At 43.8% G+C, this 11,004-nt stretch overlaps 1 protein-coding gene across 1 annotated transcript in view; it reads left to right on the top strand.

Annotated features, from left to right (window-relative positions):
* The first annotated feature begins 24 nt into the window (after positions 1-24).
* The window catches only part of lhfpl7 (LHFPL tetraspan subfamily member 7), a 78,992-nt gene continuing 68,012 nt past the window's right edge, over positions 25-11,004 (top strand). The window contains exon 1 of the mRNA XM_066695758.1: positions 25-783. Within this exon, the coding sequence (XP_066551855.1) occupies positions 469-783 (315 nt within the window). The 5' untranslated portion in view covers positions 25-468. The remainder of the gene's footprint in view (positions 784-11,004) is intronic.

Below are 11,004 nucleotides of genomic sequence, written 5' to 3'. Positions count from 1 at the left end.
CAGGCCGGGCGCCGCGTATTTACGCACAGCGCCACCAGGAGCGCACAAGCCGAGACCGGGAGGAGCTGCGGCTATCCGTACGGCTCAGTCAGGGTCTGGAGCCCGTCAGTGCACCGGGATGCCAGCTGTGGGGCTCCCTAAGTGTTTGGCGTGCTTTCTATCCGGTGGGACCTGTCCTTGTTCTATATAGATGCGTTTGAAACTTGCACCTCCCTCCTGCGACCTGCACCTCAGATACCAAAGAAGGGACGGGGGAAGAATGACACTGTGTGGATTGGCCAGGGCAGGCTTTATTTTGCCTTAAGTTGATTGCCAACTGATGCGTTTTTTGTTTCTTTCCCCTCCCTCCCCTCCAGTCTCTCTCTCTCTCTCTCTCTCTCTCTCTCTCTCTCTCGTGTAAATTGGGGGAGTCTGATGTAACGCCTGGGAGGTGTTTGTCTCCCTGCTTCCCGGGCGACTTCACTCCAGATGCATTCGCTGCTGGATCGGAAGAAGAAGGCAGCCGGGGTGGGCATTGATCTTTCTCCGGGCTTTGTGCCCTCAGTTCCGAGGATGTTCAGCTGCGTGGGGTGCTTCTGGGTCCTCCTGTCCTCGGCTCTGGTTGCCATCTGCAGTTTCAGTTTCATCTCCCCGGCGTGGATTGTCAAGGAGCACCTGAGAAATAAGGACTCCGTGAGCTTTGGGTTACTGTGGCACTGCTCCGAGTCCCTGGACCACATGTACAGCTGTTACACGTTTGGAGGGCTGGGGAAATTTGCGGAGATCCCATCCAGCTCCTGGCAGGTATGCGACCCCCATTCCATCCCCATCATTGTCCGAATCAATGCGACATTCTCCAACAGGACATATATGTCAAGTTAATGTGGAGATTGTTAATTAAACCAAAGCATATAAGCAGGTCACTTGGCATAAACCCGACACTGTGCTGTGGGGTGATGTGGTTTACTGTGGGATGCTCCAAAGCTGAGGAAAGTTGCCTGTATTGTCACAACGTGTCCTGAGCTTCCACCGCTTTGTGGTCGATATTTCCCCCGAGGGAGGAGGTTTAATAATCATTCCTATGCACTGAGTAGTTTGAATGCACAGCTCTGCTTGCGTGCCATGCTTTTCACTGTAATTGCCACAACCTCACAATCTGGTGTTTTGTGTAAGTAATGCGACGGTCAGGTGCTTAAGTTTGGTTTATGGAAAGATTTACAATAACCTTCCCATGATGACGCGTCCGCAGCAATCGGCTATATAGTGTCATTGTCATATGGACGGTAGCCTATAACATCAATACTGTCATTTTCTCCAGATAGAACCATATTATTTATACCTTTAAAAGTCCTACTGATGCACAATATCTTGGTGGAAACCCTCGTTTTTTTGTATTTCACACAGCTAAGGCTCTTAAATCTGTTCACCTTTTACATTACGATATAGCACACAATATTGCAACTATTACTGTATGTAGTGGAACATGAATGCAATGCTACTTGAGTCATAACCAATTTTGTTGTTTGACACAGGGCTGGATTCTCATTTTATTGGTTTGGTCTGCGTGTTGCGCTTTCTCTCTCGGGATGACAGTCGCATGAGATTAAACAATCCTTATTCTTCAATGTGTTTTTATGGGAAAACGAGATCTAACAATATAATCATACACAATATATTGAAAAAGAACCCCCTTTAGCAATTTCTATACATTAGTCAAATACTGCCGTGTCCTACAGTGATGCAAGCAGTGGCAAAACGCGCCCAGAAATAGGTCTGACCAACATCTGTACTAACAGAAGACAAAACCCGGGTGTCCTTTATAACCGCAAGAGGGCAGGATTTTTCACTACCCTCCCCAGGTTAAAGAGATCTATATCTTGTTAACTTTTAAGAAGCAGGCTGGTTAAACTGCTCTGTACGGGGGTTGTGTTTGCACTATATATCTGGCTCCAGACCAGATTTTAAGTGATACTGGATTCAGCCCTGCAACCTAAGTGGTCTCCAGTGCCATGTATTTATAAACTATTAATTAGCAGTAAGAATGGTCTGTGAAAGAGGTGTTCAGCTCTAAATTGAATTAATTGATTAGTTAATTAATTGCAGTTTCAGTGAGTCTGTCAAATGTTTTAACTGTAAGTCCAGCTGATTCAATTTAAAGTTGTCGCAGGACCCTGAGTTCATGAGTCTGGCGTCTGTCTAAGGTCGTCTGTGGAAGTTTGAACCGAACTCCTTTCCAAACACTGGAGGACAGGAAGTGCTCCTGATTGGCTGTCTTCCTGCAGTGATGTCATGCGCACCCTGTTCTTGAGGACACACCCCCTGCACTCATACAAGCTGACAACTGCAATTTGTGCTGTGGGGGAGTTGCAAGTTTAAAAGCTCGTTAAGATGTGAACAATTAAATGCCACATTAGCGGTGCATTCATTTACAAGTCAGGACGAGGGTTGATGATGCCTGACTGCCATCTTTTTGTGAACCCGTCTTTTGTTTTTTGTTTTTCCAATCTCATTTCTAGCTTCCTTTATGCTGCATCAACTGAAGTGTAAACTTGCGTGGGGTATTTAAAAATCCTCTTATTGGCGAAAGCAAGTGTTCCAGGATAAATTTGTTCTACTTTGTGTGTGGGAAGGACAGTTATACCGTGGCACTGTACGGGGAATGGACACAGTGCCAGGGCTGCCACAGTGAGTCAATCGAGATCAGAGAACCTTTCTTGGTGCTTTGGGTAAAAAGAACAGACATTTAATTTAAAAACAAAAATTCTAACTCTCATGGGAGTCTACCTTCCACCTTCCACAGATCGCTTCATGCACAAAGATCTGATAAAACACAACATGCACAGGTTGGGGCGAAGTCCCGTGTGTCTTGAAGATGTTAATATATTTTGTAAACACTTTATAAATCTATAACTTCTCCTTGTGTAGGATAATACAGCTTTGATCAAGGAGGCGTTCTGACATAATGCAAACAGCACTAATGTGTTTGTGTAATGGGCTCACACTGTATGAACTCCTTATGGTGATGTAATCCCTCTCTCGGCATAGAAGAGTATACATCCCCCCTGCCTCAGGGGACCTGTGTTTTGGTTTTGAGGCAGTGTGGACCAGGGCATACAGAGGATTGCCAGAGGAACAGCGGTTCACAATCTGAGCAAGGGCCCATGCAGGCCACGTTCAGAACAAAAGAGGGTGTATTATTGATTTTTAAAGATATTTATATATCTGTGGTTGATTTGACTAACTGGCTGTTTGAGTTCTGTGTTCATTTAATATAAAAATGCAATTTTAAATCGCACACATTCCTAGTGATCCCCTTGAGCTGGAGTCCTTGTGCTTGTCTGGATTGTGGTAGGAATTTCTCAGTATTTTGCACTCTCTGAATGCAATCTATTCAGAGACGCATGACTGCTGCCCATTAACAAAGGTGTGTGTGTAGAAACCATTAAAGTTTCATAAGGCCGCATTAAAGTCATGCAGTGATAACAGCAGTAGACTCATTGATGTGTTAATTATTCTGCTTTGGCCCCTGCCTTCTGGTTTGGCCACTATCCATCACGCTGTGGGATATTTCAAGAAAAAAGAAAGCTGTCTTTGCCTTTGCCTTTGCATTTGCTTTTCTATCCACAAATGTCTGAGGACCAAAGTGTGGCCTAGTCTGTTCAGTTTATAAGCTGGCCCTCACAAGTCTAGTTTGTGGAGTTCAAGGTGGCAGTAAGACTTTCTGTCCGTGGCGTGGGAGGTGGAATAAGCGGTTGTCTGCCTAAACTTCCTAGTTTTCCTTCTCCAGGTACTTGCCTCCACATACAAAGACAAACCCGAGATTAAATTTGATGGGCAATCAGAAAGAAGTTTGCATTGCTGCCATTTATAAACAGTCCGTGCTCAAAGATGGCATATATAAAACCTCACTATGTTGGGAGATGAATTTGAGTTTTGCCAAGTATTAAATTGACTGTCATTTAAAAGGACAGTTGTTTGTTTTTTCCCTTCTTCATATACTTTCATAATAAAACTGTCCATAATGGACTCAGTGTCAGTTCTCCTGATTTTAAACGGCAGATTGAATGCTAGAATTACATTTTGTCCTATTCTTCTCATTCAGTCAATACAGAGGCTTGACTGTAGCTCTAATTAACCACAACAGCGTCGATACATTTTCTTCAGAGGTGGTCTGGAAAAAGGAAGTGCCCAGGCTCTTTAACAGCACTGCAGACGGTCCAGATTGTCCCCAAATGTGTCCAGTGTCCTGTTTGCGGAGGTGTGGACAGCCCTTCCAGGTTGATTGGACAGACGTTTTTAATTTGTTTTTGGTTCAGGAGAGAATTAGAGTAGGCTGCCACTGCGCAAACACTGCTGGTGAGACGTATCTCTTTATTGACCGAACAACAGTTGCAGCAGCCCAGACCATCTCTTCCTGATCTGACTCTCTCCCAGGGGGCTGGCGGTGTTGACAGATAGGAGTTGTTAGCTGATGGGCTCTTCAGGTGTGTGTGTGTGTGTGTGTTGGGGTTGGGGGGGGTTCGATGAAAGATCCATAGAAAATGTCACTCAACATTTTTGGACAGTTTTAATAAGTAGGAAAACAAGCCTGGAAATGTTGATAGGAAAAGAGCAATTTTTTTTTTTACATTGTTTTCACTCTATAATGAAGGTCGGCGACATAATCAAAAATGATAACCTCAAAATATATATTCAACCCCCAGCACATAGTCTCCCTTTATGTATCACGGCTGCATGCATTGACTGGAATAATCAAATATAATCAAATAATAATAAAAAGGATGATCTGAGTCAGTATATACTACAGAAGATGCCGTGCGAGTCTCTTTTCCATTATTGAGCGGCAGACCAGGGTGCTGGCGTGGGGGAACGTATTAGAGAGGGATTTGAATACCTCATTGTGTTCTGCCATATGGGTCTAGCCTTTGCATTAAGAATATATAAATTGAACGGCTTATATTGGCACTATCTGGAATGCGATTTGGGTGGGATTAACTGGTAGGCCAGAGATGCACTACCAACAGACAAGGCAGACCCTCAGCCCGTCGGGGCAGACAGGTGATCATTTGCTCCGTCTGACTGTCCCACTGCCCAAAAAACCCAGTTCATTATTGCAACCTGCCTCCTAGTGGAGTGATGGATGGACTAGTTTTATCTGCCATTTGAATAGCAATATGGAGATGCCAGAGACTGGATGAGATGCATTTTGAGTCCCACACAGAGGCCGTTTTTAGAAGTGGAGATGGTTTCTCTCTCTCTCTTGCAGCAACAGTGGTGCATCTTTAGTAGAAGCTATTACATGTTGTACGTGTAGTGATTCTCAAGACCACAATGTTCCGCCAGCATCGGTGGAAGTTTACACGTCAGTTCCATAGAACACCTCTGGGATGAATTGTAACAGGGCTTTGGGAAGAGATCACGGAGACCAGCTTCTCCTGCGATTCTAGAAACATAGAAAAGGCACAGTTTTATTCTGGTCATCAAGTTCACATCTGTCTTTAGGCTTGGGCTGGGTCTGCACTGTATTCTATTTGAGATTTTCTTTTCAATTGTCTCTCTACGTTTGGTTTGCCACTATATTCAATGGTCTTTCAAAGTCATTTACAGTATAGTGGATTGCTTCCTTCTGTCGCCTCCTATTTCCATATTGGTTTCGCACGGATCTGGCTTCAGCAGGAATAGTTGTAAAGTCTCGAGTCGCTCTGTTGTTATGGACAGACAACACTCCGAGGTGAATTCTCTCCGTCCAGCCGGGACCAGGCTTGTGTGCTCGGAAAACCCACAGTCTTGTAAAACGAAGATGATACTTGAACAGACCTCCCTTTTGACCTGCCTCATTAAGTCTGAGCCAGCCACGGTGCGTCCGGGGGGGTAGGACGTGACCTGGTGAAGAGTGACAGAGGGAAGTGATTGATAGGGGCTGTCACTGGCGCCGCTAATAAAGTAATTAGCGCCCGGGTTCTGTGGCAGTGAGATCGGGGGCAAAACGAAAAGGAGACCCCAGGGCTAATCGTGGCGGGGTTTGCAAAATGGATCTTCTTGACAGACAGACGTTTCGCTGGATGGATTAATTTGGCAGGAGACAGAGATGGATGATTTTGCCTGCTTTGCACTGGGCTGTTTAGAAATATTCTGATATGAGAATGAATTCTGGGTACAGAGCCTGATTTGTGGATACTCCATTGCCCTCTAAGGTTGTCGGCAAGCGTTGGAAATCTCGGCCCCCCCTGAACTCAGGTTTGGTTGGATAAGTAGCAGAAACAATAAATGGTATCCTTGACATTTCGAAAAGCCCAGGCTGGCTTTGATGTCTCTGTTAGGGAGCAGTGCGGCAGTGAGGCATTCACCAGCCCTCCTAATTAAACTATCAAGGCAAACGGCAGACACAGTTCTCCAGATTCAAAAGAAAAGTGAAAATGTAAATAAGTGAAAAGCCAAAAGTGAAATCCGGAAAACCACAGCTGGAGAGCCTGGGAGGTTAAATGGAAGAGCAGGACTGACTTTAGAGAGGACATCAGCTGTGGATACCTGGATTGATAGGATCTGGAATCATCCCCAAACAAAGACCCCATTCCAGAGGTGAGCGAGGAAACAATGGGGGTAGGTGGGTGGAACAGAAACCCTCCGGTTTGACAGCTCACCTTGTGGGAAATCAGGTCAGGATGTCTCGGCCTGCCTCCTGTCACATTAGCATATGCTTCCCAATGTTTTGTCTTCCCCGGGAAAATTGATGGCTTTAATTTAAATACGTAATTTGAGGGGGGTTCTGGAGATAGTGTGGCTCCCTGGGGCTTGGGTGTCGTACATTTCTGATCGTGTTGCTGGTATTTAATCCCGGCTGGCATTTTGATTATGCACACTCATTACCTGATGCATGACATCAGAGGCTACAGGAATGAGCTGCGACAAACACGCGGACCTGGTTATGTATTCTTCTGTGTTTGACGAAGGTATTGGATAATTAAAATGAGGAAGAAATGTGTTGGAAGGTAATCAAATTAATTCAGGGGAAAACTAAATGGTGTCACTGAAGGTTAGCAACAAGAGAAGACCACATATGCTGTATGGTTCATTTCAGTGCTTGAATTCCTGTGAGTTGGCTTTACCAGGTCAATGTAAGTGAAGATATGTATGTATTTATTTTACATGATCTAAATACAGTTGAACGTGCAGGTTTTACAGAAATTTAGTAACATCTGCCTCTAATCTAGGGGATCCTGTTTTTCCAAATGCTGTCAGTCTAAGACCAGTTTCACAAGCATTGTTGACAGAAGCCATAATAACCTGGTTCAGATCTGGTTTCTGTCCAGTACGACCTCGGACAGTTCTACACAATGGATAACTTTGAAGAATTGTGTACGTCCTCAGTAGTCACTTACAGGCCAGGGCTGCACTTGGTAAACAATGGCTGGCAGACACATCATCAGATGTGTGTGAGGGTTCACTCTTGACATTGAATGCTCAGGGAATTTGTGCAGAAGAACTTGAAGTAAATGACAGCTACAGCTGGATGGAGTTCAGGCCCATTGTGAACGAGGTCATTCAGCTGTCAGTTTGGAGAATCGCACAACTGTAAGATGAACCAAGAACTGAGTCTAGTACTTTATGGCAGTTTGTTGTTTGCCATCAATGTCTGTGCTTTGAAATTTTCTAGTGGGGGTGCACTAAAACTGTTGACCCGAATAAGACGGGTCATACTGCCTTATTCACCTGGGGAATTTGGGGGAGTGTGAGACCGCTGATAAATATATAACTTTCTGCCTTTGTGAGGTTAAGAATGATGTCGTTGGGTTGTGACTTGCAGCCACAGTCACAACGTGGACGTTTTATTGGAACCCAGGGTCGATTCTGAGCTTCATTCTGGAATTGGAATTTAAAAATACACTCTCAAGAATTGAAGTTGGAAATCACCAGATTGGAATCAAACACTGGAATCGAATTGACCCTGTTTACTGTCAAATAATACAATTGCTCTCTGCCAACCGTAGGCCCTCTTGTTGTCCATGTATCTAGAAAGATTAATTTCCCTTCCACTTCTATATATATTTTTTTCATTCTCTACTGTTTTGTCCACTTTGCAGTTACATTTGGAGCAGCCCTATACTTGTTCCAGATAAGTCTGTAATTTCCCTAAATGTGAATTAGATTTCACTCAGACGCAGGTATGAGCTCTTGCGTCTACAGGAAGATTAACTCTGCCACGTGAGCTTTAAAAGTGACTCTTCTTCACCGTCTTTTCCTCCCTTCATCCCTGAAGATACCAACATAAGCACTCGCACTGTTGTTGGCTCTTAGCATCAGCTTGGGAAAGTAAAAAGCAAAAGCCGTGAGAAAACAATAGGACTCGCATTCATTTATATTTGATGGCTGGAAAAGGCCAGTATGTGTGTGAAAGTATTTTTTCCCCCTGCAGCTCGATGCTACAGAACTGTTATTTACTGCATTAACGAACGTCTTTTTATTTCATATCCTGTTACGTGAAATAAATCGGGAGATGTTGTATGAGGATTGTCTGTGGTTTGTGGTCGGGGATGAAAGCCTAGCTCTAATGGAAACCTTAGAGGAGGCCAATAGGATGATGGAGAGAGGGCAGACACAAGTTCATTCTACTTTTTAAGGTCTTCAAGAGCAGAGTAGAAAGTTTTCTTTCTCTCCTATGACTTATAATTAGGAGGCAATTACTGTACCAGTAGGCCACAAAGATATCTCAAGCACTGAGTTCCTGTGGTTCTAGCTGTGCTGTTTTAAACACTTATACTAGTATGATCGCTCCCAAATTACTGCGCAGGTGTCTTTGGTGGGAATGATTTATTATTTGAAAGGCAGCCACACTTCTTTCTGCATAGCTGGATTGAATTTTTCCTCCTAGTGCTGTCGCTCTCGCCTCCATTGCCAATTTTCTTGCTTTTGATCCTGTTTCAGTGTATTTTAAGCTGCTCCATTTCTCCTGACTAAGAAAGTAAAAGCTCTGCTCGCAAACGTTCACAGCCTCGTAACGCAAAACCCACCATTTCCTGTTCCAGACCCTCTACTAAAAGGCATACCTGCATTAATGGAGCTCTACGTCTGCCTTTCGGTCCGTTTCGGCTCCCTGATTTAGCATCATAACGAGATTCTCGTCTTGCCAATCAGATATGCTTATTGTTGACTTGGCACAAAGCGACGGGTAATTTATTCATCTGTTTTACGCTTCGGGGCTTGAGAACAAACTGGCCCACGCTGATTAATTAAAGTCATACACTCTGCGACAAACAATTTGGTGAGAAGAGTTTAAAGCTCAGGAAACCGTGACTTTTTGTTTTTGTGTTTTGTATTTCTTTCTCATCCGTCATTTTTACTTAACTTCCATGACCTTGTTTCCCCCCCCCCCTCCCATGTGTGGGAGATTATCCACTCTTAGCAAATCCTGATTGAGGATTCAGCAGGCCTGTCTTTTTATTATTTCCCCCTTCTCACCATTTCCTGTTTCCATCTCCACTGATCACTGGCACAGGAGCGATGAAGAGGTCATACACAAGTCCTCTGTGACGTGCAGTGGCATGCATTCTTCTCCTTCTCGCATGCAAACAGCAGGGCTATGGCATCGATGGGAAGACTTGATAGTTACAATGATCACACTAGACATTTTGTGTTCTATATTTCAAACACACAACCACCATTTCAAACATATCCATCCACACCAATCGGAGAGCTGAGATGTGTTGGAAACCTTTCCTTTCTGTTTAAAATGAGGAAGCCTAAGAGATCAGGCACCAACTGCTCTTTCCTTCCCGGACATGCTGAGCTCGGCAGTATTGAGCAACACTAGCATTGTAGCATTTTCAGCTGCTGTACATGAATTATGAAATTTGCACGGGGGGATGCTTGTAAGTCCCATCATGCATAAATGTAGAGGCCGGGTCTGGAGGTTTGACTAGTGTTTTCCACTACCAAGGACTACTTTAACTCTCTCCCTCTTAACTCTTTACTGACTCAACTTCCACACGTTCTTATTATCTTGCGTTGTACATTAAGCCTCAAAAGCATCTTTTAATTCTTGTTTTGCCCGCGTGTTAAGAGTTCGTAAGACATGTATGTAATTGGAATGCAGTTGGTGTTGGAAAAGATGTGAAGGCAAGAAAAGGAGAATACAGTGAAAAGATTTCCTCTGTGGAATCAAAAACCCCGAGCTGACAAATGGTGCTGCTTACGAACGAATGCAGCCGCAATTGGTGACGAATTTGATTGTCATTAATTGTATAATCTCATAAATAAATAAACCCAGATTCTTTACTGGAATTGGCAGTAATTCACCACCCAAATTGAAGGAACCCTTTATAATGGATTTAACGGACTTAACGGCCGTGATTAGCACTAGTCTAGGACAACTTTACTGTTGTCCAAGGCTTTGTCAGTGTTGGAGAGAGTGTGTTTATGCGACCGCATCATGGAAGCCAGGGTGGTGCTCACACTATTCCAGAAGACGCCCTCCTTGGGTCTCGGCAAGTGTCACTTTACAGGGTTTTGATAAGACGGGCACGCCGCCATCTTTCCTGCCATCTTGTGGAGACTGGCATGATGGCTCAGTGCCAGAGACTCTGAAACCAAGGGTTCGTGAAACGGCAGCTCTTCTATTAAACATTTATCAATACACTGCCGGCGCTTCAGAAATACAGCCGTGTTTATGAATATGTGGGGTATCATAAATGTTTAATTGCAGTATCGACTATACCGTATTAATTTTTAAAGGTAGAAAGAGGCCGTGGTTCTTATTATAGGATAAAATATCAGGAATTGGTCATTTGTGGGGGGTTGTGGTTGTGCATGTAATGTAATGAAGTTTTAATGATAATTCCTGCTTTGGGAATTCAAAGTTTTTAAATCTCCCAGGGGAGGGATAAGAAATTTCCAGCGCAAACACTTTTGCTGAATACAAATGTGATTCTGTATTACTGATAGGCATCTCTTGAGGTGTTGTAATGATCCAAGGAATTTAGAACAAACCTTTAACTTTTTTTTCTAATATCAGATTGGATCATTTCAAAT

Source organism: Amia ocellicauda, chromosome 22 (assembly GCF_036373705.1).
Source record: "Amia ocellicauda isolate fAmiCal2 chromosome 22, fAmiCal2.hap1, whole genome shotgun sequence".
Lineage (NCBI taxonomy): Eukaryota > Metazoa > Chordata > Actinopteri > Amiiformes > Amiidae > Amia > Amia ocellicauda.
Note: the sequence above shows the minus strand (reverse complement) of the source record. Positions and strands in the feature narration are given on the sequence as shown.